The sequence below is a fragment of the Gallinula chloropus genome, assembly GCF_964237585.1.
Source record: "Gallinula chloropus genome assembly, chromosome: 16".
Taxonomy (NCBI): domain Eukaryota; kingdom Metazoa; phylum Chordata; class Aves; order Gruiformes; family Rallidae; genus Gallinula; species Gallinula chloropus.
The window spans coordinates 6,552,468-6,580,415 of record NC_140101.1 but is presented as its reverse complement, the minus strand read 5'-3'; the positions used below and the strand labels follow the sequence as shown (position 1 = coordinate 6,580,415).

Genomic DNA, 27,948 nt, shown 5'->3' with positions numbered 1-27,948 from the left:
GTATTAATGTTGCCTGTGAGCCTACAGAGGAGTCGTGATAGTCTGCTAAATTGTAAACAGCAACAGTTTCCCAAAGGACTGTGTCAAACAAAAGATGCTGTAATGATGCAGTGAAAACGTTCACCAGAGAATACAGATAGCCAGCAGCCCAAACAACAGTTCTGCAGTCCTCCCCTTCATACTCAAGTAGTTTCAACTAGACTGGCTGAACTAGATAATGAATGAGTATTTGTGTACAAGATGCATGTTGCAAAGCGATGACCTTCCTGGAGCTGTAGGAAATGACTCCTGTGCTCAGAGCAAGAGGGCTGCTTCCGGTCCAGACCTCTGCCCTGGCTCGTGGGAATGATTACTGCTCTGGGGGAAGTCCCACAGACAGTTGTTTCACTGCTCAGTTTTCTTCTCAGTTTTTTTTCTGTAGCAGCTTATACAAGAAGCAGAGCAATCTGTTTGCCCAGTGATATGCAGATAAAGGGAAAATTAAATGCATATGCAGATTTTATATACTGCAAGGAAATGGAAAACCCCAGGATGAAGAGTTCAGTGATTCAGTGTTCCTGGGTTTATCTCAACAGTATTTGCTGTAGTACTAGGTTGGAAAGGCTTTATGGAGTCTGGGTACAGGAGGATGAAGGAGTCTTTCAGTTCTCTTCCAAAAACTGTGATTTGCCTCAAAAGAAACTTTACACAAAGAGCTGATAATATTAAATACATGTATTTATCTGCTTTTACTGGAAAAGTTAAAAATCTTTATTGGTACTAGAGAAAGGCACAAGAACCTGAGGGCCAGCTCATGGATGGAGGGCTTTGAGTCAGGCAGCTAATTAATGTGAGGACTTTTTCTGACTTAGATCCCTTCCAAGTAAACTTCTTTCTTGCTTCAGGTTTAAAGTAGCAGTATACTGAAGGAGTCAAGTTGAAAAGTAACATTGAGATGTGAAAACTTGAAGGCAGACGCTGTAGCAGTGTTGAGGTTGTCTCTTACTGCCCAGAGGGTGAATGCCTTGACCTGCCTTGCTAAAATACCAACCACCCAGCCAAAGAGCTTTGACAGAGCAATGAGAATTTCTTAGTAGTGGTTTATGTTGGAGAGAAGCTCTTAAGATGAAGTGTGTGGGACAAGTTTCAAAGCTTCTAGCTATTTAGACTGAGAAAGGTTGGGAAAAAGCTCTGAAACAGAGCAATTTATGAATAGAAATAAAACTTAAGAGTCCCTTTGAACAGAAGTGTGCTTTGTTTGAGCTGTATTTTTCAGGTTTTGCACCATAAGAAAAGAAAAATTATCGTCCTGGGTCACATGTTAAAAAGTGCAGGAAAGGCCTTTCAGGCAGCAGGAAGAGAAACAGCTTTGGTTCCTGATAATGGAGTTTGGGGATGTGTATTCTGTCACGGAAGCCCAGGGGATCAGGAGTTTGCTTATGCCTCCTGCTTCCTCTTCGGGAAGAATTACATGTGACATGGAAATGATCAGCTTAAAATTTGCACTTTTGAATAGGATGTTCTCATCTCTAGTCATGCTTAATTCTCCACCAGACTACCAAACAACCAAGCAAGACTTTGGACTCTTTTGATGGGATTGTGTAGATTGGGAGTTAGTGCTAATCTGTGGATGTTAGTGGGGCCCAAGCAATTAAATGTTTTGGACTTTCTGTTCTAACTGGCTTTCTGATTCTTGCTTAGTGACTGCTTGCTTGGAAGCCTGCTATTTGACAAAAGTGATGGTTGTAGGGAATAAAAGAATTGCCAGGCAGTGTGCAGCATCTATTTAACCTCACTTTTGGGGGGTTGAAAGAACCACCATTGCCAGTTTTTGATGTTGGGTCTCCAGAGAAGTTACTATTGGTGTAATAGTGTGCTAAAAGTAGTTTGGAGACAGGATAGTGGCCATTGAATCTGTCGTGGAAGTCTTTGGAGTTCGGGTAGTCACTCTAGAAGTTAAGGACAAGGTTGCATTTGAATATGTAATTTCTTATATCACTTTAAAATTTAGTTTGGAATTGTTTGCAGAGTCAACAGCCTGTAAGACACATTTGAAATAGTGCCCCAGCTATTAAAGGCTGTGCCATACATATAAAACACTTAATCAAATGTTTAACTTAGATATAGAGCTATTAAACGTGTGCCTCAGGCTTTTTGAACTGGGAATTGCACATACATCTCCCAGTTGGTGTGAGTGCAGTGTGCTACAGAGCAGTGTCTCCTTGAATGAGGTCACACCAACACTGTGCTCTTTGATCAATGGGCACCAAGAGTTAGGTAATGTTGGGTTGCTGTGATCTGAAAGTTGTGATCAATCTCCTCATAACATAATGCATGCAGAACTTGATCAATGCTTTTTATGTGTTTAAATGCTCTCAGCTTTCAGGAGTTACTTCACTTTTACTGTTGTTAGACGTAAAAAAAAACCCTTTCAAGAATATAATGTGGTTTGGGTTACTCAGAACCATGAGCAGAATACTGTTCTTAGTGATTGAGTAGTTTACTTATGAGTTTCCAGGGGGCAAGAGGGTATTTTTTCAGAATTTTTTATTTAAAATACAGAATCCTTTAAGGAAGGAGGATCCCACTCCAGTACTTTTCCTGCATTGATGTGGGTGAAGTTAGACTGAAGTTATATTTTAAGAGGGGAGTTTATGCAGACACCTTTTCCCCTGGTTTGGTTCTCTTTCTGCAGCACAAGCCTGTGTTACACAGTGCCTTGCTGGTGAGTTTATCCTCAATATCACACAATTGTTCTGAAGGTGAAAGCTGGACTTGCTGCAGTGGCAGTAACGAGGAACCCACCATCCACATTTCAAGACAGCATGGAGTGGCTAAGTGCTTGGCAGTGCCCTGCAGTGAATTGGGTGTGGCTTGGAGAGAAATTAATTATGAATATTGCTATGATTAATACATGCCAGAGACCCATTAGGCTCAGTAACGTTTTCAGAGGGACTGTCAACAAGATGAGTGTGAACAAGCTGTATGGCGTTTTTTTTCCCCTTCCTTTATTCCCCTCCATAACAAGGCATCGCCAGCAGTATGGAGCCATGAGATAAGTCCTGGGTTATCCACAAAACCAAGTACGGGCCTTTGGGTTGAGTTTCTGTAAATAAATAGGGGCCAGATGTCTGTCTTTTAGGTTAAAGTTCATTTGAAAGAAATTATGTTTCCAAGAAACTTGTGTGGGAAAATGAGCAGTACAGTTCCAGGAACCTGGGAGTAAGTTGGTAATAAACTTTTGTGTTCTATTGTTGGGTTATTTGTTGATTCATTTGATTTTTTGGAAAAATGCTTAATCTGTACATCAGTTTTCCTGTAAAAATGGACTGATATTTTGGGCTCATCTTGAAGCTTAAATCTAAATTTCTCTTAGACATTTATTTATAATTTGTGAGCTTATAAGTAACATGATCTATTTTATTAGCTCCCATTGGAGCTCATATAAAATAATTGGAAGTTTATTTGGATTTACTGGAGTGAAACTATCTGTGTTCTTGCCAAAATGCTTCTAGAAGAGGACAAACAGTTTGAAATGACTTCTCACAATTCAGGTTTCCTGTTTCCCTCAGTAGCACCTAAATAAAGACTTTTGGAGACAGGGTGTGGAGGATTAATCCTGTGAAAGAGTTGTCTTCTGTGGAAGCCCACCACCTATATCCTCTCTGTTCCCTTGTATTCCCTCAGTCTGTTTGGTTGCACAAGTGAAAGGATTAATTTAGGAGTCCTGAAGAGGAAAGAGGACCTCTTGCCTGAAAAGGGGCTGGATCCTTGTTGTTTTTTCATTGCTGTTCCCTTGTTTAGCCTGTGTTGAAAGCTGCTTCCTTGCTGTAGACCAGCGACCACTGGGTTTGGTCTGCAGGGGGTTTGAGAAATGAGATGTTTTTCCTGGTTCTGTTGGGTGTTCTCTCCAGTTGCTGCAGACTGTTGTGAGGTGCAGGGAAGTTGTGTTTTCCCTCTGGCAGGTACACTGGGATTGAAAGATGACTTTTTCCACTGATTTTTCCTTTGTTCCTTGGCCTTATATTTCCCAGGTCTCTTTGCCCTGATCTCCTGCAGACTCAGAAACAGGGACTTTGCCTTTAAGTCCTGTGAGGCAGGACCCTCACTACTGTTAGTGGCACTAATGTTCCTTTTCATCAGGAACAGAGCCTGAGCAATGCAAGAGTGATGTTGCCATGCTGCACAACGAAATTAGAGACGCGTCTGGCTACAGGGAGAAAAAACCAAAACCAGGGACTCCGGACTGTCTGAAACTGGTGTCACATGCTTATGTACAAGCTCTGACATTTTAGCATAACTTCAATGTGCAGAATAATTATTTCATAAGACATACAGTAGACATGACTAACTTGTGCTCTTCATGTTTTATCTTTGCTCAGTCACTGCTTCCATTTTATTTTCATACCAGTTAGTCTTTTTTTGGCTACAAATTTGAGGAATAAGTATTTTTCCAGTTAAAGTCACTTAAAGGATTATGGACTTTCCCCTTGTCTTCAGTAAATTATAGGATTAGACATGTCACTTTCTTTGAATTAACCCATTAATGGCTGATGCACTTTATCATGCTGTAATAAATAAACCCCATTTATTTCAGTGTCAGACCAGTAGTACAGTGTTGTGCTTACCCTCATGCTGTAGTGCACAGAGTGAAGTCTATGGCTAAACACATTAATGGCATTCATCAGTATCCAGAGCACTTGTTTAGGTGTTTGTTAAACATTGAGCTTCATGTTGAAGTAGTTCTCTTGCTGGAAATGCCAGTCGTCTTCGATTGGGACCTGTGCCTGGCGCAGTGCTCTGAGCCTGTGGCGTCTCTCTAGGCAGTCCATAACAAGTGGGTATGTCGCGGGCTCAAATTTGTTGGCAAACAAATGAGGTGACTCAATAATCCACTGCAAATCCCCTAGTCCGTAGACACAAATGTCTCTGATGTAATGACCTGCAGAGGCAAATGGAAGGGACGTGAGAGCAGCAGAAAGCTGAACAGAATCATTTTTAGAAACGCTTTCACTCTGCAGTGTTACTACCAACAGCTACCTCTGGATTTCACGTAGAGCATCAGTGAAGTCTAGCTGGAGGATATGCTAGATTTTAAACATAAAGGCAAAGGATAGGCTTTGGTTTTCACACAAGTGAAACCCCCAGCAGCTGCACTGTCATGTTGCTCTGCTTAGTGCTGTGTCGTGTAGCTGTGCATGCTGGACTTCTGCTCCACTTCTATTCTGACTCGTTAAGTCACACAGTGCTTTACTGTGCTCAGTTTATACAGTTACATATGTAACTTCTTTTTTGCATGCTTTCCATGTGATCAGCACTATTCTCCCTTTTTATTCTTGTTCAAATTGAAGAGATTTAACGTGGTATAGATGGAAGTAACCTGACAAACACGCTTGTCAAGTAAAGCCCCACTCTTCACTGAAAACTGAGCAGTCAAGTTAATGCATCGGTAGCTGAGGTTGAATGAACTGTTGTCAGTGTATGGATACTGTGACCATCTTTGCAAGAAAAGATCAGAAACTCTTTAGGTTGGATACAGTGGAGTAATTTAGTCAGATGGCTTGCTGTTTTATTTGATACTTCCAAAATAAAATATGTATGACCACTATGGCACACTTAATAGCTAGTTTAAAGCATAATACGTAATTTGCAGTGAGCATTCATCAGTAAATCATCACAATGAATGTTCTGATGGGTCCATGACCAGAACTCCCATTACCTTTGCAGCCTTTGTGTACAGTTCCCTCTTGGTCTTTCCATTTAACAGCTCTTATGTTTCCTTCCCAGTCTGCGTTGGGTGTAGCCCCTGGAGCATCTTTAAAAACATAAGCTTCCGATAAGGTTTCTTTCTACTTACTACAGGCAAAGTTTTCACTGCTGAAGATACTTTAAATACAACCATGTTAAGTTTTTCTTTACAGATATTTACGTCATAAGGACAGATGCTGTTCTCAGTTTTACTGCTGCTGCTTTTTTTAGTTCATTGAGAGTGAGCTTTTGCATAGCAGAAAAATTACTTTTTAAATGAGCATGTCTCTAGCCTTGTAGCTAAGGGTCTGCACCACAAGTAGTGCTTTTCTGGAATGAAGTTGGGTTTCTCAGCTGTCGAGAGATGTGACTGTTTGGAAAGGCAGCATCAAGGCCAAAAAACCCAGCATATTTATGCAATGCAACTGAGTCAAGTGGTGGCATTAAGCTCTGATTCAGAGCTCGCTAGGGCTCTGTGTCAGAGACCTCACAGTGCTGCAGGTCCAGAGGTATTCATAGTAGAAATAACATACATCTTACCATTTAAACGATTCAGTGTGACCCAGTAGTGTTCATCCGGACTGTACGTGTCTCTTGACCATTCAAGCAAATCTTTTGCACGTGCATCAGTCAATACAAACTCTACAAATTCTTTAGTGAGTATGTAATAGGCACTACCAAAATATATTGTCAAATTATATGGAGGTTTAGCTTTTCTAGTCTTTGTTGGATACACATATGACATTCCGGAATGTACATATTCTCTGTAACTAACCTGCGTCCGGTGTTTCACATGAAGTGGTTGGACTACCCCAGGAGTCATATTTTTACCATTCCATTTACTTTTGATGTATTGTATAATGTCTTTGTTTGTCTTAATGGGATAATCTTGACCACACAGATTAATAACGTAATTCCACTGAATTTTGGAATGAACTAGGTCTCTCATGCAATTAATATCAGCTTGTAATCTTGAAAATCCTGCATAAACAACACTTTCTCTTTTTGAGGAAATAAAAATATTTTCAAAGCAGTTAACAATGTTTTGTACAGCAGCTTTGTAATCTTTCGGTGACTTTTCATCAACGTGGATGCAGTAAATATTCTGAGGCATATAAATAGCCCTTAGCAGCTTTATGAACATCTCCAGCTCCTTGTGAATTGTGATAATGTATGCCAATGAGAAATTTCCTTCTTCATCTGACAGTGGTCTTGTGATGAAATGCAGAGTTTTCAAAACTGTGGAGCAGTTGCAGGGAGTCTGAATGCAGCTGAGTGGTTTATACTGGTGGGTATTCTGACAAATGTTTCCAATTCTAAAGGAAGCCGGTTTCCCCACAAAAAGAGCTGAACAAAGTTCATCTGGGTAAAAACCACACTCTGCTATATTTGCATTAATTTTTTGTTCCCTTGGCTCCTCAGAAAGTATATCCTTTAAGTAGATAAAAGTGTAGATGAACGTACAGACAGCAATGCACACTAAAAATCCTGATTTTGTTACATTAAGTGGGTTCATCTTTTATTTTCCAGGTACCGTCCTCTTCTCATCATAGTTTCATTAAGTGTTCAGATTGTCTGAAAGGAAAAAAGAGAGAGGGAGAGAATGTTTTTGAGTTCTTTTTTAATAGATGACACATTAGTGGTGCATTTATAAATGGTGAGATGACTCTTTCCAACGTCTAGGAGGGATTGTGTGTGCCCACGTGCACGCTCATTCTGCACATGCTACTGGAAATGGCACTCACAAACCCATGAAGCAGTCTTTCTAGGATAAACAAAATTATCCAAAAACCCCAAAGTGGCCTTTATTATATGAGCAAAGGGAGGGAGAAATTTCATCCTTTGAGGCAGCATGTGTGCACTGGTGAGTCCAGTGCTGCAGGCTGGCCGAGGTCTAGCTTTGGAATCGGGGTGATGTGCAGGCACTGTGTGCTAAAGCAGAGCTGCTGCTGAGATGTCCTTAAGGCCTGGGAAGCCTTAAGTTCTGCTGGAAGACCAGAATCCAGTAAATTAAATCAGCAGAAAATTTATTAAATAAACAAAAGGAAGAGACAAAAACGTAATCCACAAAATACGCTGGTTTTTATCCTTATAAAGTCAGCGAATGTCTCTAACTCTTTGAGAGGGTTGTGGGGTTTTTTTTTCCTCTGACATCTTTTTATAAGGGCTTTGGAAAACAGAACCTGGGGACAGCACTCACTTCAGATTTGTATATCCTGAGATAACTACGCTACTGCCAGCGTTAGCGTTGAGATGACTCTGCCATTTACATCCCTGCTGGCATGGGAATATCTCCATTAGGATTTTTTTTCTTATGTAGACCTTGCTCAAAAGTCAGAAGAATGAGAATGCAGCAGTCCCAGACTCCACAGCAATTACATGAAGTCTCGACTTTCAGGATAAAGAACTTCCTGGAGAAAATTCCAGGGTTGGGGGAAGGGTCCAGCTTCTGCCATTAAGCTTAATAATTAAATTAAGATATTATTTTTATTTAAAAAAGAAAATGAACTTTCTCTTATTCAATTAATTTGTTTTTTTTACAAAATCTGTATTTCACCTATAAGTAATTTATGCTTTGCAGCTGTCAACATCCCAGCATGTTTGTTATTACGTAGAATATGTGTATTTTTACACAGGTAGTTTCTGTTGTGGTTAGAAGGCTCTATGTTTTCATTAGAAAAAAAAGTGGAAAATGCTTTTTTTTTTTAAAGGAAAACTCAGTATACATCTGTCTTAGCAGCTTGAGAATAAAGAGAGCATTGTGGTTAAAGGAGAAGTGAGACACTGAATTCTAAAAGTACTAAAAATACAGAATTTGCACCAACAGAATGGTGCGAATATAAAATATCCCGATTTTTAAAATCTTATTAAGCTTTTGGGAAAGAATGTATTTATCTTACTGTCCTTACTGGTATGCACTGGATTTCATGCTGGAAGAATGCCTCTTTTCCACTTAGCATTCCGGAAAGCAGAGCTGGAGGTTAGTTAGGTGGAGGGTTCGTCCATTTGTCCTGGTTCTGTTCCGTAAGCAGAGTGCCTCCGTCTGCATCAAATCACAGGCCAGAGACAAACATTAGGCAATCAGGTCCCAGAAGAATATTTTCTTCTTCGCAGCTCCTGAGGGATACGTTCACTGGGTAAACAAGCTTGATGTCTTTCCTCCCTTTGAACGAAAATCTTAAGCAAATCAAATCCACACCAACCTTTCAGTATTGGAGGAGAAAAGGAAAGCTGCTGAGAGGTGGGAGCCAGGGTTCTCAGAGTCAAAAGGAAATCGTCCTGTGCAGCAGCCTGCTACCAGCTGCCTCCCAGAGCTGAGATTTGCATAAGGACAGTAGTACCCAGTAGCAGAAGTTAGGGAGAAAGGAGTGTCTGATGGAAGCACTGCTTTTTGCAGACAGTAAAGCAAAAAAGCTGTTCTATTTCTGAGTCAGTAATTACAGGAAAGACATTGAGGCTGCTCTGAATTAGTGAATGTGATGTGGTCTCTGTGGTACATCACAGGGAAGGTTCATCCTGGACAGAAGAGTTACGAAGGAGACACTGGGCAGATACAGAAATATTTGGGACTTTACCTGCATAGAGTATACAATGTCTGTACAGAATGAGTGTGCTCACCAGTTGGCTTGCTGTTTTTTTTGGTGGTGGGCTTCTGTTTTAATTAAATATATCTTCATGGACAGTTTCGCTAGGGACCCAAGCTATAACCTCTTTGCTTCATAAACTTTAACCTCTTTGCTTCATAAACATAATTTTTTTATTGTGCTTCAGAGAATAGCTTCTAGGGGACATTTCAGGTTGTTGAGTGTCTACTGTGGAATTTGCCTCTTGAATGGCATGCTATCTAGAAGCTGTATTTTATATGGCAGCATAAGAGTACACAAAACACCCTGTTTTCTGGTAAGAAGAAGCAATTCTTTCCCCAGTATTAACATGTTTATGGGGAGTGAGTAAATGATGAAGCCTTACCTATGAGAACAGAATCTGACGTCTTTCAGCCTCAGGGTATATTATAAAATTACAGTGGCTTTTGGTTAGCATTTTACTGGAATTAGACTCAGATCTGCAGCTCTTAGTCCCACTGTATGAAATTTGCCACTCAGGAGAATCCTCAAGCCCTTGTGCTATTGTCTGCTATCAAGGACCGTGCTACCCTACCTCCTTCTGTCCTTGAAGAGCAAAATAACCTACTGTTGAGAAAATCTACTGTCCAGGCATAACCCAGTCTGTTCCTATCTTCCGGTTTAGGTTTATTATGTAAGAGTGAAATTATAGGTATTGATTGCAATCAGAACATCTCTCTGAAATTCAACCTTTTCTGTGTTATTGATAGGTTTTGGTAAATCCAGAGGTTGAAATTGCCTTAATTTTTAAAAGTGCCAAGAGTATTTGACATTCTTCAAAGCACAACCTGCTTGTAGGGATTTTCAAGCACTTTTGTGGCTGCTTTTATGGATATTGCTTATACAGAACATAGTTGTTGTAAGCTAAGCTCTTCCATCTCAATTAAAAAGGTGAACTCTAGAGAAAAGTGGAATTGTGTTTATGCCTGAAAATAATAAGCCTGTGAAATACTGTCTCAGTTCCTCGAGACCCCATTAGCTGTATCCTCTGCTGTGCATTTTGCAGTAACAAATGCTTGTACCATTCACTGTGTTTTTCCTACAACAGGATTTTGGGGTGCGTCACTGCCCCTCTAACTATCCTGGTTTGTCTGTGCTCTTTGCATTTGCTTGATATTAATGTCCAGATAAAATTTAGTTTGTGTGACTTCATAATGCAGTGAAGCAAATGACTTAGGAATACTTAATCTTCCAACGGAATGGTTAAAAAGCATTAACTCCTGTTTTCTAAATCTTTCTGGTTTTGTCTGAAAGGTGTTTCTGCAGGCATTACTGTAGCCATTTTATAAGCAAGTGAGTACTCAGTCCTCTAAAAACTGAATGTTAAAATCAGTGCTTTTAACTGCTTTTTCCTTTCCTTTTCCCATAAACCTGCTAAGTGTGAGGAGGCTGCGTAGCTGTTGTGACATGCATCAAGTAAAAGAAAACATTTCTTCATCAAGCCCAATTAATGCTGCCTTAGGAAATACAAATCATTTTACTTAAAAATACTGGGTTGGTATTTACTGATAAATATTAAACAGATTTATGGAGGTTTACATGTTCATCCTTGCTGTTTTCTTCTGGTTCACTGTGTTGTTTTGGTTTTTTCTTGCATAGTGTATTTGACCTCACAACATTTTTAAACAAATACTATGAAAGCTATTTAAACCATTACATTATAGGGCTCTGAAAAATTAAGTAGCCTGTAACAGAGCATAACAAGCATTCATACCAGTTATTGGGATTTTTATGATAAAAACAACACTAGTAGCAGTGACCTCCACCCTACTGTACATCTATGACAAAGTAAAAATATATATATATATTTTACCCTTATTGGAGATTTGAATATTTTTAAGTGCAGTGGTCTTTCTGAAGTGAAAATATTCGTCACCTTACAAAAATTAAAGCACGTTGTGTTTTCATAAAGGGAAAGCAAAAACCTGAAGTCCTACAATCTAATTTATTCAAGCTTACCTTGTGCAAAATTAGCCAGGAGACGGCAGCATAATAAAAATAACTAGAGAGTCCCATTGTCCTTCAGCAGAATTCAGACACCGTTCTTCATTCCGTCGCTTGTGTGGAGATCTCATGGAAATAAAAGGGGTTAAACATTAACGTGAATGTTTTTTCGTTTAAGGCTTCATCTGGGTTCCCGCAATGCTTAGCATATTTATCCTGCAGTAATTCTGTTTAGCCTCAGAAATGTCCTCTGCTTCACAGTAATGAGAGAAAACTTGAGCTTCTCCAAATTTCCCTTGCCACTCTTCAGAGACAGCCTTTAAAGGACTGAAATCAGACTTTCAAATATGTAGAGTATATTGCTGATGATTATAAATAGTACTGCTTTACCTCAGAGGCTTTAACCTCTGCATTGCTAACGGAGCATGCTGGCTGATGAGAACTGGGAAGGAAACGAACCCTCTCCTCCTCCTCCTCCTCCCCCCCTGGTTCTTAACTGTTTGCCTGCTGAAACTTTCCAATTTGCAGCAAATAAGTATAGCAAAGAATTGCCTCTGGTCATTTCTGGTAGCTGGAAACTTACACCAAATGAAGTATCTCCTTCTGAAACAAAATGTTCACCGTGTAACTATTTTGAGGAAGGTTTCTAGTTAGTGAAAAGTTAGCAGCTTAAATTTAGTGGAATTGGGATCCTAGAAATGAGTAAGGAGGCTGATCTATTTTGAATGCTTTCAGATAGAAATAGCATGTTAGTCAATTAGAGAGAAAACCTCAAAGTAAATTGAGGCACAGCTGCAGGTATGGAGATACAGAGCTTCCCTGAGCAGCAATACCAGCTTTGTAAATAGAGGCTTCTGCTTGGATGGGGAGTTGCAGTAGGTGCTACAGCTCCAGAGCTGAAGTTCCTGTGAATTAGGATGTTGGAAACTTTCCACTCTTCCCATGTTACCAGTTACTCTTTGCCCCAGTGTATACATGAGCAGAGTGGCAATGTCAAATCCTACCCTACTGAACATGCAGTGAGTAAACAAGAGGAGTAGGTCTCTCCAAACATGCTTTTAGTTAACTCTTACAAGAGACAAGCTTTAATGCATCAGCTGGTGCGGGTGGGAAATGGATAGTCCTTAGTTGAATGGGATGTCTGTTCAGCCCTCTCTCTAAATACTGCCCCTCTTAAAGAGGGATGGTCAGGTCCTGGTTGTATGTGTTCCATAATCTGTAGGGAACTGGTGTGGGGAAGTATTCGTGGCTTTGTGCATTGCCTAGTAATGGTTGTGTTTAGGAGGACTGCAGGAGTTAACTCACTGTTTATAATTTGGGAAAGAAGTTTCAGGTTTCTCCTCAGATGTTAAACTGTAACATTGCTGTAAACATTTAGATACGGAAATGTACTTGCCTGTTGTTTATTTGTGTTAAGACTGGAGTAGTCACCCTGTCTTAGGTTCTGTGCAAAAAAAAAATCACTGTCAAAAATAGTTTAAACAAGAAATAAGGTACAACCATTGTCTTATGTAACAAACTTAACAAGAAATTGTGAACTTTACAATTCATGAAATCATCTGGAGCTATGATTTTGTTATTACTAAACCAACAAAAAACCTGACAACCTCTTGTATTTTATTTACTAAGAAAGGTAAGAAATGATCCTGTCACATTAGAATGACAGGAAATTTAAAAGAACTTTATCTGGCAATTTTGCTATTTCTTTTATTGGTTTAAGTTTAGATGATTATATTTATCCCTATGCTAATGCAGCTTTTATAGCTCATGATACCCTTACTGTTCTTTGCATTTTAGGTCTTCAGGTTGGTTTTGGTTCTTTCTTTGTAGAGGTCATTTGTGTGTATGTATGGAATACACACATGGGATAGGAAGGGTATGTAATTTTATGAGGATTGGGTTTTGAAGATTTTTTGATCATATCTGCACACCCTTAAATAATTACTTGACGCAAGCATGTTAAGCCATTCAGATATAAACAGATCTGAATCAGATTTTCTAATTGACCTCTGAAAGGGCTTTTAGACAAAAATGATGCTGCTTGTCCAGCCTTTCCTTCAGTTAACATCCCATTGTTCTTTAATTACTGCTTGGCTCTTGCATTGAGATGTGGAAGCTGCTGTTGTAATGCTTTTGTCCCTTTCAGAACAGTTCTCAAGTTCAATGTCATGTAGGAACGTCATCTGTTCAGGGTGCTGCAAAGACATCAAGGAACTACAGCAGCACTTTCATGTGTATCTAAAGTCCCAGTATAAGCAGGGTATGGCACAGGGGACACTGTGATGCCATAAAACAGACATCTGCCCCAGAAGACCTTAATGTGGAGGAACAATCTTTCTGAATTTACAAAACTGAAATTTATTTCTGCTTTTCATCTCCATGCCTCTAAATATTAGGATAAAAAATCTCTCCTTTTGTTCCTGAAGGGATAGTGAGTTTTTTAAAAAGGTTGGAATTCAAGCTCTGCATCCAACAGCACTGATGCTTTAAAAATGTTTGATGCACACGTATGATGCAACAGCAGATTGCAGCTGCTGGAGTTGGTGCAACCTGGGAAGGTGGAGTTGGCTCTGTGTACGTAGGTATGGTTGAAGGGTATGGTCTCTAACGTAACCTGCCTGTTGTCATGGCCAAAACAATACCTGTTTCAGTAAGTGGAAGGAGGACGCTGTCTTTATTTCTTGTAAATACTTTTCATTCTAGAGCAGTTCCCGCTCTGCCCTCCCCGGTGTTTTCCCCATGAGAACCTGGGTTTCCTTGCTTTGTCAAAATGCAACATTTATTGAAATTAAAGTCCTTTGACAAACATTTTTTTTAGAGGAAACATCCACTTACTTTTGTTTGCTTAACAGATTATGTTTGGAAAAAAAAAAATCCTACAGAAATTCCTTGTTTTAAGCGACCATCCTGTAGCTTTTCATGCTGGTTTCAGGAAACACCCTGCTAGAAATGAATGTGTGGGGCTCTTCAGAATCAAGACAAGTGCAAGGCTCTCCTGCCTTGTCTGAAGAGCGATGGTCTGTCTTAGTTTTCTAAACTCACTCATGGGTGTCTGAGATCAGACTGAGCTGGTGTTCCTAATGCTAACTCATTGAGGAGCAATGGGAAAATAGAGGCTGCTCTCCTGTTTCTTGTGTGTCATGTATTCTGCTGACATTGTTAAAATACACCTCTCTAATCCTTGCTTCTCCTTCATGGTATCTCTGACCGCTTGTGTTCAGAATCAGTGTTGAACTGAGCTCATCGCTTGAGCAGACTGTAGTAAAAGTCCTGTCCATATGTCCTTTCACTTGTTTAATTCCTGCTGCAAATGCATGAGTAACCTTTCTGAACCTTTGTTTAGAAAACAGAAGAGTTAATGGCAAAGGCAGGATTATAAACTAATCTTGCAGATTAATGGAAAGCTCCTGGATTTAACAAAAAAACCCAAACAAAATAAAGAAATAGAGATCTTAGAAAAGAAAACATCACAGTCGGTGTGTTGCCTTCACCAGATTGAAACTGTGTGCAGTGAAACATCTGTGTCTCCAACCAGAAAACAACTGTGGAATTACATGAAGCACATTACATGCATTATCCAGATTAATTTATAAATGTACTTGGAAATTGGTAGCATTTACTAAATCAGGTGAAGGACAATGAGAAGGCAAGGCTGGGTTAATGAATAATGATGCTTCTCTGACCCCTTTTTACCCCCTTAGTCTAATAATAATAATGATAGTGCAAAGCTGGTTTTCCTATCTAGCTGCTGGGGAGGAAAAAGTCCCTGGTGCTGTTTGTTCTATGTGTAGACGAGTCACGCAGCAAACACCACCCTTGGTGATGTTCCTGGTCAGGGGAGAGGATCCTGTCACTTGTTGTTTCTTGTATTACTAAGTTGGAAGACAGATTCTAGAGGAGCATGAGATAATGGTTGGATCTTATCAAAAACGTTTGTAACTAAAAAAGCCCCAGGAAGTAGCTGTGGGGCTCAGAAATTTGAGTGGCTTCAACTGAGGGCTACTTTGTTAAATCTAATTGCTGCACATTTCCTGCGGGTTAAACAGGGAGCCTGTGAACAGAAAGTGGCTTTTCTTTAAAGAACTTTTTAAAATTCATTAAAAGTGTTGTTTATAGTGAGTGATAATGAAATAAATATGCAATTTCCATAGCTGTGTTACATGGAATCAGGCTCTGAAGAACAACAAAGTATTTTCCTGTTTCTGAACTTTTCTAATTTGCTGTGTGGATTGATGCATGAGCTACTTTTAAATGGAGTTATCAGAAGCTCACAATTCACTACTAGGATGAGTATTTATTCTCCTTTTTGTGAAGGAAAACACCTTTGGCCAGCTTGGCTCACCTGTGCTGGCTCCTTGTGAACATTAGCTCTCCTAGTGGAAACCAGGACAACTGTCAGCCAGGACAACTGTCAGTCAGGCTTATTCTGCTCGGTGGTAAAAGCAACAGAGATGTTCACTTTGACATTTTAGGTGAGCAAAGAGAAAGAATTGTTGAACAAGACACCGTAGAAAGAAGGAGGAATGGAGAGCTTAAACAAAATATTCTAACAAATGTTTAACAGCACAAAGATCTTGAAAAGACACTTTTGTCTTTTTTTGTTTCTTGAAGTGTGGTGTGCCTTTTCAAGAAGAAGATGTGATTATCCTTAATGGAAATAAAGAAGATGTGGAAGTATTGAAGAAAAGAATGGAGGACAGACGGCTTAAGAGTAAATTAGAAAAGGTAATATTTTTATACATTGCTTGTAACAAAATTACAGACAAGAATTCTTTCAATGAGCTTTCTTAAATGGACCTGCTGACCATCCCTCACCCCATTTATTGGGGACGGGGTGTCCAGTTTCCCATCCCAAGTCCTTTTCAGGGGCAGTAGGTGCCTTTGGGGCAGTTACCACCAAGTTGACAGATTGGAGTTCAGCCCTCATACTCTCATGAGTGGGCTGCTCAGTTTGGGGGGGGCACCTTCCTTTTGTTTCCACACTGGAATGAGCTTTTCTAGGGACACAGTAGGTATGCCATCCACTAAATCCCTGGGAATCCCCTTTTTTATTCCCTCTGCCCATAACAGGTTTCTTTTTGCCTCAGAGGATTGTGAGGGTGGGCAGGGGGTCAATTTTTCCCACCATTTCCCTCTTCACACAGTAGTCTTTGATTTTATAGCTCCCCCCATGATCCCTATCCTTCTACCAGAATCTATTAACTCACGTGCTCCCTCTGCCAGAGTCCTTAGCCCTCCTCCTTGGGTCCATCTCCTTCCTCGTGGGGTAATGTGTCCCACAGTCTTGTAGTTGTACTGTGTGTAGCTTCAAAGAATCAGGTAGGCCCTGAATCCAGGGAGTCGTTCTGTCAGTTAGCAATCAAAAGCATGTGGGAAGGATGCTGAGGGACTAAACGCCTGTCATGTGTTAATTGAAGACAAGCAGCTTTCCGCAAACCTTTGGTCAAATGGTTTATATATGGGGTCTCAATTCAGACTGGATCCCTTGTTGCCAAGGGATCCAGACCCCCTGCCCAGCAGGCAGCTCATTAACAACCACAGCTCTCTTGGGTCATCAATTGTTAGGAAGGCCCCTGGCCCCCAGTATGCCCGGGCCTTGTCTTCCAACAGCAAAACGTATGGGATTCAGGGGGAAATGGGCAGCCCCTTTTCAGTGCTCTGTGGAGACAGGACAAGGGGCAATGGCTGCAAGTTGGAGCACAGGAAGTTCCACACCAACGTGTGGAAGAACTTTTTCACAGTGAGGTTGACAGAGCCCTGGGACAGGCTGCCCAGGGAGGTGGTGGAGTCTCCATCTCTGGAGATATTCCAGACCCGTCTGGACGCCGCCCTGTGCAATATGAGCTGGGGAGCTGCTTTGGCAGGGGAGTTGCACCCAATGATCTCTCGAGGTCCCTGCCAACCCCTATGATTCTATGATCGCCACCCATCAGTGATACTCTCCATATGTACTTGGTCTCAGTTTCTTGAGCTAGCCTGGTATATTTTTCTTGGGTTTTGACATTTTGGTCACCCAGTATGGCACCATCTAGATAATAACTTGGGATGCTTCCCCACCTTGGCCATTATCTGAGGCGATCTGGATCTTAATTAGTGGCATTATCACCATTTCCTCTTTCTCACGGTAAAAATATTTCTCAGCTAATTTCCGATTTCTTAGTCAGATGCAAGAATCTTAGACCCTGTTTCTCAGCCAGCTGTGCCAAGCTTGTAAATCCTGGTTCAGTATCCAGAACAGAATCAAGATCTGTCCAATCAGGTGAACCACGTCCCCCTTTCTGCAATTTGGACCCTTTCTCTAACTCAAATTCTTCTCTTGGTCCAGTGCATCTGACAGAGCTGCGTGGAGTTGCAGAGCAGTATTAGGTTCAGCGGTTAGTTGGCTTTGCAGGGGTTTTCTTTGTTCTTACAAGGATTCAGCCATTTCATCATTAGTTTGCTTACTCTCCTGGGTGGTGGCCTCTCCTGGGCTGCCACTAGTGCCGTTCCCAACACAGCACACACCATGGCTTTTCCTTTGCCCCACTGCACTTCTTGCTCCTTCTTAAGTGTTGTAATTCTATCTGCCATAGCTTTTGGATCATGCCGTTTAACCTGGGCCCATCCCAGTCCTGGTGGGAAAGGGCATGCCTTGTATTCCTTCACCTTTGCAATGAGAGGGGAGCAGTCAAGCCCTGGCATTTCCCAGGCAGCAGTGCCTTGCCACTGCTGCCCTCTCACAGCCACATCTGCCTAGGCCATACAGCTTGCTGGGAAAGGAACTCAGGCCTTGTGTTGCTTAGCGGCTTTGAGGGAAAGGATGGGGGTGGGGGGGAGGAAAGAAAGACAAATCACCACTCCTGGGTCCAGCGTTGGACCTGCTGATGGGGGTAGTGGGTGTAGAGCGAGTCCCCCTGCATATTTGTACGTGTCCCTGTTTGTTGGCCCCGTAAGGTGCAAGGTGACCTTTTTAGGGCAAAATCAAGATGAGTGACACCAAGCCCCTCCCCATGACTTCCTTTGCCATGTCTCAGGGTGGTCGGGCTCGCAGTACAGTCACGCAAGTGCCTTGCACCTGCTCTGAACTAGAGGTGGTTCTGTGGTCCAGATCTATCAAACGATGGGTTTGCACATGAGACCTGGTTTTTTTCTGAACTCGCATTGCTATTTGGGAGGATGACAAAGCAAGCAAAAACTTCAGTGAATCTCAAGAGCATGAATCATCGTTGTCTGACACTTTGAGCAACTGAGACTTCAGATGGAGGTTCATCATCTCACCCCTATTACTGCACTTGATATTTGTCTGCCAGGAGGATTAGATGACATAAAAATGTTTTCCTAGATCATTTTCAAACAAATAGTTGTTTACTTACATGTGGGCATGTGATGACTCCTCATCGTAGGGTCTTTGCTCATCCACACCAATACAGCATCATTGGGCCTGGGCAGTAAAAGGAAAGGAAGGTTACCCATAGAAATCCAACTATTCTGCCTCCTCTATGTTCGTAGCCTCAGCACTAAAAGCAATACTGTAAATCTTATGCTGTCTCTTCAGATGTCTGGGGCTCTTTTGTTTTTTCATTACCTTGTAAATAAATGTTTAAAACAATTTTAAAGATAATTTGATGCTAAAACACTGCAGATCTTAGCAGATGAGTAATCAGCCCCAAAATAGTGGTTGTTTGCACTTGATTTCCATTAGGAATGTGGCCCTAACAAAGCATCTGTCCTTTTGGTTCAAATAATTTGGAATAGTCTGAAAACTGGTGCTGTCCTCAATGTCTGCACTGTAAAGAACTAATAACCTAAACCTAAGTGTACTGAGCACTTCAGTCTTGCGGTGTGACCACAGTTGCTCACAGAGGCAGAGGAAAGGAAACCATGCTTTGGTCTGTGGGCTCTTCATACTTAGGGAAATATACAAACAGTTTCTGTTTGTTTGGTGGGGACTTAGGTTACAGGAGGTCCAGATTTTGCAAGTCTCTGTTGGCCTCAAATTCTGATCCCTTTTTGCAGCACTGCTTCATCTTGCCACACCAGACAATCTTTCTGCAGGTAGAACCGCTCTTCTCTGCTGTCACTGGCACAGTGTGAGATCTGTGAGCTCCAGTCCCAATATCAGGAGACAGTTTCTAGTTTGAGGTCTGGGTGCTGCTGTTAAGACCTGTTCCTCAGTTCCTTCTTTCAGCGAGGGAAGCAGTCTAAGCAGACCTGCTGTGCTTGGAGCAGGAAGCACAAAGCATAAGGAAGATGCAGCTAGTGCTAGTAAACAAAATTTCAAGTTCAACTATGCCCATAATGAAAGACATATATATTCCTGACCTGGTTTCGGTCAGGATGGAGTTAACTTCTTCTGTAGCAGCGGATGGAATGCTGTGTTTGGCTGTTAAAATGGAAGCAGTGCTGATAACACCCTGATGTTCTTAGTTCTTGTCAAGCAGTCAAGGACTTTTCCAGTTCTTCGTATTTCTCTATTAATGAGAAAGGCGGGGATGAAGCCAGGACAGGTGACCCAAACTGGCCAAAGAGGGTATTCCATGCCAATTACATCCTGCTCAGTTACGTCATGCCCCTGGGCTGGGGGCAGGAGGAACAGGGAGCACCAGGACGCGTGGGTTTTTGAGGGGGACGGTCGGGTTCCAGGACGTTGCATGGCCTGAGTTGTGTGGGTTCAGTGAGAAGCTGCATTGTGTATCAACACTTTCATATATTTTTTGCTCTAAAGTCCTGTTAGCATTGTTATATTTTATCTTTCTGCTATTCTAGTGAACTATCCTTATCCCAACCCACAGGTTTTTGGTTTCTTGGTTTTGGGTTGTTATTTGTCCCTTCCTTTTCCCTTCCCTTGCCTCACCCCACACACACTTCTCCCCCTCCTCTTTTCCTTTAAAGAGCAGGCAGCTGTGTGGATCTCTGCTCTCAGCCAGGGTAAAACCACGACAATTCCTTATGTATAATATCACCGAATCACAAGGTTGGAAAAGACCTTTAAGATCATCGAGTCCAACCATAACTGTCCTGTACTAAGCTTTATCTCTAAGTACCTCATCTACCTGTCTGTTAAACACACCCAGGGTTGGTGACTCAACCCCCTCCCTCAGCAGCCTGTTCCACAGCCCCACAACTCTTTCAGGGAAGAACTTTTCCTAACATCTGATCTGACCCTGCCCTGGCGCAGCTTGAGGCCATTTCCCTTGTCCCATCATCTGTCCCCTGGCTGAAGAGACCATTCCCCACCTCTCTGCACCCTCCTGTCAGGTCACTGTAGGTGGTGATAAGGTCTCCTCTCAGCCTCCTCTTCTCCAGGCTGAACACCCCCAGCTCCCTCAGCTGCTCCTCGTATGATTTGCAATATATAAGCATAGATAATTATATATAAGCATCTATAAGTATTTACAAGCATCTCACTTGTAAAAACCACCCATGATAACAAAGATGGAAGCACCCTGAAAAGAGTTTTTTCACCAGTGCTGAAGGATACCAGGAGAGCCAAGTTTACTTTCAGTGTGGTAACCCTCTGCCACCACCTCCTGGCTGAGCTTTGCAGCAACATGTGGTAAAGCCTTTTTTCCTTAAGCATTAATCAAATGGGTTCTCCGAATCTTTATAACTCATTTAAAGATACTTATTTCCTTTGAGTTTGTGTAACTTTCTTGAAATACACACACCCTTCTGAATACATTCAGGGTCATCTCTTCTGGTGGTAACACCAAGGGCAGTTTTAGTACAGCTTTCTTTTTCAGCTTGGTGTTTATATAATCAAAGCCAGTAACAGGATTCTTTCTGCTGTTGTCTGTTTTGTTGTGTGCTTTAATCTGGACAAACATAAACCAACTTGGAAAATCTGGTTCACAGATGCTTTAAAAAATTAACTATTTGCATCTTTTCTTCTCAACCAACCCTGCAACAAAGGACCCAGTTGTTGAAAGTTACCTAGGAGGGATTTTTTAATTAACTAAATAAAATCAAGTGGATGTGAGATGCAGGATTATTCTGAAATTTTTATTGTAAGATGTCTCTATTGATTACAGCTAACGTGTCCTGTTTAATGTTGTGCAATTCCCTGTCCTGTGGGTGGGTTCAGAGTATCAGATTACCTTAACAATGGTACCACACATCCCCCTGCAAGGCATACAGACCAAAATGCTGATTCCAGACAGTTTGGTTTTGGCCTGTGGGATTGTCTTAAGGTACCTTCAAGGTTGCCACAGTCAGTGTTTTGCCATGTAGAAATAACACCGAAAGCAGGGAGCAACACTGTGAAAGGAAGAGTGCTGCTGTGTGAGGCATCAAAGTGTACTGCGTGGAATTGTGTATTGGATACAAGCTGGGAATTGTGTGTCTGTTCAGTACCTTACCAGATTTCTGCTTGTGTTGTTTCAGAAATCAAAGAAGTGCAAGTCAGCAGAGTCAGCTGCTCGGCAAGATACCGCTGAAGGTAATGTCACAGCCACCAACGCTGTGCAGACCCGACCCGTGAAGCAGATTCAGTATTTCATCTCTTTTCTTTTTTTTTTTTCTTCCTTTCATAGATTTTCCAGGTCCATCAAAGGCTAAGAATGGAAAGGATTCTTCTCTCAGTTCCAGCTCTGGGGAAAAGAGGCAGATTATCTTCACCAAAAGCTCAGGTTGGTGTTTATTCTTTAATCTCAGTGTGAGAAACAGGAACAAATAGCTCTGCTTTGAAAAGTATTGTAGGGGAGAGATCGTTCTCTGGCTATTTTGTATCATATTTTTCAGAAGCTACCCTTGCATTTCCTCTTTTTTTTTATCTTAGTAATAAAAGGTCAATTCCTGTCTTCAAAAAAGCCATAATGTCATGGCTTGCTTTTTCAAAGAACCCTCTTTCAAAAGCCTGTCCTAAACGGCTGCCCTTCCAAGCTGGAGTAGGAAGCTGCCTCATGAACACGCACAAAGCTCCTTGTTCAATAGAAACTGTAGTCAATTTAACTTTTATTAAAACAGATCTTTGTTTTACAGTCTGCAAAATCTACAACTCTGACTCTGCAGAAAGTGTGCAAGGGCGTCTGTTTGTCTGGTTTTCCACAGTCTGCCCAGTTTGCCTTCATCCCATCTGCTATCCATCATCCTATCCTTGGAGTAAATAGCCCACAGAGTAGAGGCTGACTTCTTGCTATGGTTTCACAAATACCAAAAACAACAGGGTCTCTGCTCACACTTGTGGCTGGCAAGTGCTGCAGTGATGCAGATAACTAATAAAAAATAATAAACATCCTACACTGCAGGTTTTTTTGCTGTGAAATAAGATAGATTTGCTTCTTTATGTCATTCCAGTATTGCTGTGCTTCAGGTTGGTGGGAGCCAACATGAGTGAGTGAGGTTGAAGATTCTTATGCCCACAGTGACAATAGTCAAGGGCTTGGTATCTCTGTTCTCTTGGCAAGGCGGCAGCATGAGGAGAATTAGTTGTTGTTTCCCTGACATACAAGTGGTCAAAAAAACCCTGTTTGTGGTGGTTTATTTCACTGAAGTGCATTAAAATGTCCCAAGCTGTGACTTGACTGATTCCAGGGTGTGCTGCTGGACCTACAGGAGTCAGGCAGCTGTAAGTAAACCTGGCAATATCCTTTAGTCCGAAGGATGGTGCCCTCCCATTATTTAATGTCTCTAATTCATATCTCCAGAGAAGGAGACTCCACCACCTCCCTGGGCAGCCTGTCCCAGGGCTCTGTCGCCCTCACTGGGAAAAAGTTCTTCTACCTGTTGGTGTGGAACTTCCTGTGCTCCAACTTGCAGCCATTGCCCCTTGTCCTGTCTCCACAGAGCACTGAAAAGGGGCTGGCCATTTCTCCCTGCATTCCATACTTATGATATTTATAGACATTAATAAGGTCCCTCCTTAGTCGTCTTTTCTCCAGGCTGAACAGTCCCAGCTCATTCAGCCTTTCCTCATAGGGGAGATGCTCCAGGTATCTGTTGAGATGTGGGAGATGCTCCAGGCCTGTTGAATTGTCAGGTAACTGGTTCATGTTCCTGGCAGCAGTTTTACTGACCAGCAAGAGACTGAGAGAGGGGAAAATAAAGGGAAATCATAGACTGAGAAATGCCAGTAGCATTGGAATTAATTTACAAACACGACACCCGAAGGTTTCTGGACTCACAGCATACATATTCATTCTTCAAATCCAGTGTTTGGTAATTCCATCCAGACAACTGTTGGTGACATTAAAAGCAACATTCCCCAAATATAAAAAGGGTCTGATCTGCAAGGATTAGGGACTGCATGTACAATTCCCATGACTACGCACAGTGCATTTTCAGCCAGGCTCCCTACAAGCTATTTACGTGCCGTTGTCCCTAAGAAACTAAATACACAGAGTTTCTGCAGGCTTCTCTGTACTCATTTCTTTGCACAAGAGACTCAGCACATGCTTTTTAGAGCTCTGTCCTTCACCTTTGGAGAAGGTAGTTGTTAAGATAGAGGGATTTTTGTAGCAGATGTAATAGACTGAGAGGGATGGGCATTTTCCTACCCCAAATACAAAATGATGCAGAGCATTGTTATTGGTTGTAAATGACTTTGCAGAGAATAAAGGGAGGAGATGGATTCCCTGGGGGATGCTGTGTTGCAAGTTTGGCTTTTGGCATTTGATAGCTAATTTCTAAACAATACTTCAGGGTGGTGGGATCCTTTCATGGTTCTTAAGTCTGGAGTTCGGAGCCGTTTTTCACTGAGAGAAATAAATGTTGTCGTACTGAATTACAGTGCAAAGGATTTACCCAAGTAGGAAAGAATTCCTCTCTCACCAAGATTTCTAAATGCATTTTGGGCCTAAATTGTAACAGCTAGGAACAATCACAGGGTAGATTTGCTATAACCATGGAAAAAATGTATATACCTCATCTCTGCACATGTTATTTTTAAATACTTTTATCCATCCTTATTTAAATATTTCTATCAGTTGTAAACTGTTATGCATGCTTCATCCTGTTCCTTTTTCTCTATCAGATAATGGAAATTCTTCTGTACCAGGAAAAGTCAATAAGGCTGCTTCTACCACCAAGAGATCCATCGCAGACAGCGAGGAGAAATCGGAGGCGTACAAATCTATTTTTACATCACACAGCTCAGCAAAACGTTCAAAGGAGGAGTGTTCCAATTGGGTTACTCACACGGCATACTATTTCTGAAACAATGAGGAGCCTGATTGTAGCATTCATCACAGCTTTCCTCCAGCTTTCCTCCCCTAAGGCTTTTTTCTGTACAACTCCGATACAGAACTTTGGTTGTAATCTGATGTTATCTGAAATTATTCCGTTTATAAACTAGGGAATAGCTAATGAACTTGTGTTAGCTGCAGCTTCTGTTAATTAAGAAATAGATGGCCAGAATCCATGTTGTATCAGCAGACCTCATTCTACAACGATGGGTTATTTTCCTTTCCTTCTCCCTGTTGGATGCTGTCATCCTTAGTCACGCTAACTCCCATCCTCGGTAGCAGGAGTAAGGAGAGAAGGGTCTTCCTGCTGTCCTCTTCTGTTGATCCTGGACCTGCAATGGAATTTCTGGGTTTCACCATATTAGTACAGAAATTCAAACTGTCTGACAGTAAAAAGAGCAATAATGCTTTTCTTTAGTCATATGGGCCCTCAGTAGAGCTAATACTTGTTTCTTAAGGGTTCCATAGGTATTTTCAAGTACTTTACCTTTTGGTGGAATATGTTAAAGTATAATTGTGAAAATGTGTGTACCACATTCTTGTACATATTGTTGTAGCCTGGTTTTAATAACAGTATTGACTTGTAAGCTGATATCTATAAAGATGATGCTGGGTTATTTTCCCAAAAAAAGTTTTGAGGGGTTTCTTTGTGGGAGGGTGTTTTGAAGTTAAATCACCTTTTGTGAAAATTCTACAGCTCACACAAACAGGAGCATTTGCACAGGGCCAGAGAAGAACGGGGTGTTAGCAGAATAGAAGCAAGTGGATCTTAACAGCCTGTTTAGGAGTCAAAGCTGTTGGTGGCTGATGGAGAGAACCCTGTGAGGCTGGAGTCACCTTCTGGGGAAGTTTCTCCTCAGCTTTGTGGCGCTCTCAACATCTGGTAGGTTTGTTTTCTGACTGAGTTACTTAACAGCAAACAACCATTTGCCTGTTAATTGTGTGGTACAGAGGGATGCTAAGCACAGTTTTTCACTGGCTTTTGCTTTTTGTATTTCTGCTTTTTATCCCTGTGATGTTGATTTAAATAAAACGTCCTCCTGTCATATGATCATAGCACTTCATGTTTGGTTGGACAGATAGACAAGTGCTTATTTTGTCAGTGTTAGGACAGATTAACTTCTTGCAGGTTTTTCTTTGGCCCTTCTCAGCTTCTTTCCAAGCACAGGGATCCTTTTAAAATGTTAATGTTCCATAGCAATGATTTAGTGGCTGAATATTTGAATCCAGTAATACCTACATTAAATGTCCAGAGGGAGGGATGGAAGCTTTCACCTTCCTTTCTTCCTTTTTTAAAATTCAAATAGGCTTCTATAATTTTGGCACAAACCAACCAGAATAGAAATGCAGACAGTAGGAGGCTTTTAAAACCGCTGCGTGATGTTACCTTGTTACCTTTGTGTGTGAAAATGATTAATTATCATCATAATTCCTTTTTTAAAGTGTCCCCATTTATAGTTTGCAATAGCTAAGTGGAGATTCAGATGCTGTGTTTTTATTTGCGTAGGTGGTCTCCATGATTCAAGCACAGTGAATGAATCTGCAAGGGTTTTATTATTATTTTGATAGGTATAATTAAAAATTGGCTGCTTGTAGAATTTATATGGTGGTAAGCACTTTTGTCTTCCAAAGATGGGAGTGAGTATATACATCACATCAAACGGTTTGAGGTTTACTTGAGCTTCCAGGAAGCGCTCAGCCACGTTTTGTATGCATGTCTGGTAATCAGCTTTGTTCTCCCTGTTCTGTATTCTTTTCCTCTTCGTTATTATCCTGTATTATTTGTTAGTTACAGATAATGAAATTACTGCACTAGAAGATAGGCTATGGTAGGCCCTTTATTTGCAGTCTAATTCTGATTTGACAATACGCATCGAAGTCCTATTAGGGTTTCGTAGGAATGTATTTTCCTTCTATTTAAATCAGGTATAAATCCCAAGGGGAATTAACACTTTTGAGTGAGCTATTACTTTCCTGAAGAACGTGAGAAAATGTCATGTGCAGTTTTGCTCTTCCCTCTTCCTGATGATGATGGGGGTTGGACCCAGTGATCTCTCAAGATCCCTTCCAACCCCTACTATTGTGTGATTCTGTGATGATGTGTTAGGCAAAGTCCAGCCCGCTGACTGGGAATGGGCTTTCCTGCTCCTTGGGGTGAACAGGGATGCATTCATGGCAGCAGTGATTTGGCTACCATACAGATTGCTCAGACACACTTCAGTTTATTACCTGGATCCAACAGTTTGTGCTGTTGGGATTTTCTTTGGGAGTTTACCATCTTGGCTCTGGTTTAGGATGGATGGAGTTCAAATGCGTATGGTTTATAGAAGCCTTGTCAGTGACTGATGAGGTCTTTTTCTTCCCTTTACAAAAACCAGCTGTGCAGGAATGTGATATATTGTTGGCATGTGATGCAATTCATCGCCACAATTGACTTTTGTTAATGTGAAATAGAGGAGCAAAAAAACTGACACTTGGGCTGTTGGCAGGCTGGGTTGTGCAGTTGAGGCTGGAACGTTGACTTGGCAAGTTTTAATGGATTCAAGCGAATAGTTTGCTGGAGGATGTTTGCTTTGTTGTGGTTTGCTTTTTGTGGGGGAGGGCAATTTAATTTTCTTTTAATGTAGGTGAATTTGAATGTTGGTGAAAGTTGAAGGCTGCAAAAGCCTTAGAATCTAAACCCTATATTTTTTTGAGATGCCACAAGGTCTCCCACAGTGCTGCATCATCCATGTGTCTCTTCTGGGGGGTTCACAGAACAGTTAGTTCTGTTTCCATGATGTTCAAACCTTGGCCTCTCTTCTGAAGAGCTTAAAAAGGATCCAAATTAGCGTCAGTTGTATAATAGGGGGATTTTTTTTGTGTGTGTGTGATGTGGAACCTGCCTACTGGGAACCAAACTGAAATTCAGCATCTTCCTTCACATAGCCCAGTAATCAAATGCTGGACCTGAACCCTGGCCTGAACATGCAGCAGTGAAAAGGGGCTGTAGAGCTGTACCCCATCAACCGCCTCTTCCTGCCCACCTGCTGATACCGGTACCTCGAAACCCAACACCTGAGGCTGTTCACACACACACACAGACTCAGTGAGATCAGTCTGGTATCAGTGTTTGGTGCCGTGGTTAATTCCAAAATCACAGCAGATCCTGCTGTTCCTCAGGACAGTCCTGTGAACTATCCCCATGTAAACTTTAACCCCTGTCCCAGATGATCCTTAAGGGCACCTGCAGCCTCTCACACTGTGGAGCAGCTGCAATGCCCTTCTGCAGCTGGGGAACCCCTTCTGCTGGTTGGTGCCATGTGCTGCTCTGCAGAGAGGACCAGAGGTGCTGACACTCTGGCTTGTTGCCTTCCTGGAGGACAGTGAGCCTCGTTACACCTTCAGCCCTGCAGGCCCCGTGTCCTGGAGCTGCCAAAGGTGGATTTGGGGTAGGTCGCTCTCTCCTGTCTCCCCCACCCTGCAGTAACAGGTGACTTTCCTCCTTCAATCCC

The 27,948-nt window shown here is 41.6% G+C and overlaps 2 protein-coding genes across 2 annotated transcripts in view; one reads left to right on the top strand and one right to left on the bottom strand.

The window, feature by feature from the left end:
• Positions 1-25,505, top strand: part of RTF2 (replication termination factor 2) — a 31,303-nt gene extending 5,798 nt beyond the window's left edge. Inside the window, exons 6-9 of the mRNA XM_084271533.1 lie at positions 15,906-16,019; positions 21,657-21,711; positions 21,806-21,901; positions 24,244-25,505. Coding sequence (XP_084127659.1) covers positions 15,906-16,019; positions 21,657-21,711; positions 21,806-21,901; positions 24,244-24,425 — 447 coding nt within the window. The 3' untranslated portion in view covers positions 24,426-25,505. The remainder of the gene's footprint in view (positions 1-15,905; positions 16,020-21,656; positions 21,712-21,805; positions 21,902-24,243) is intronic.
• On the bottom strand, positions 4,105-11,402 carry LOC311197620 (beta-1,3-galactosyl-O-glycosyl-glycoprotein beta-1,6-N-acetylglucosaminyltransferase 7-like). The gene is made up of 5 exons (XM_084271401.1): positions 11,310-11,402; positions 8,637-8,770; positions 6,268-7,302; positions 5,699-5,794; positions 4,105-4,921 (listed from the first exon to the last, which is right to left on the bottom strand). Exons 3-5 carry the CDS (start codon positions 7,241-7,243, stop codon positions 4,695-4,697), a joined length of 1,299 nt encoding a protein of 432 aa, XP_084127527.1. The 5' UTR covers positions 7,244-7,302; positions 8,637-8,770; positions 11,310-11,402; the 3' UTR covers positions 4,105-4,694.
• Positions 25,506-27,948: the final 2,443 nt, after the last annotated feature.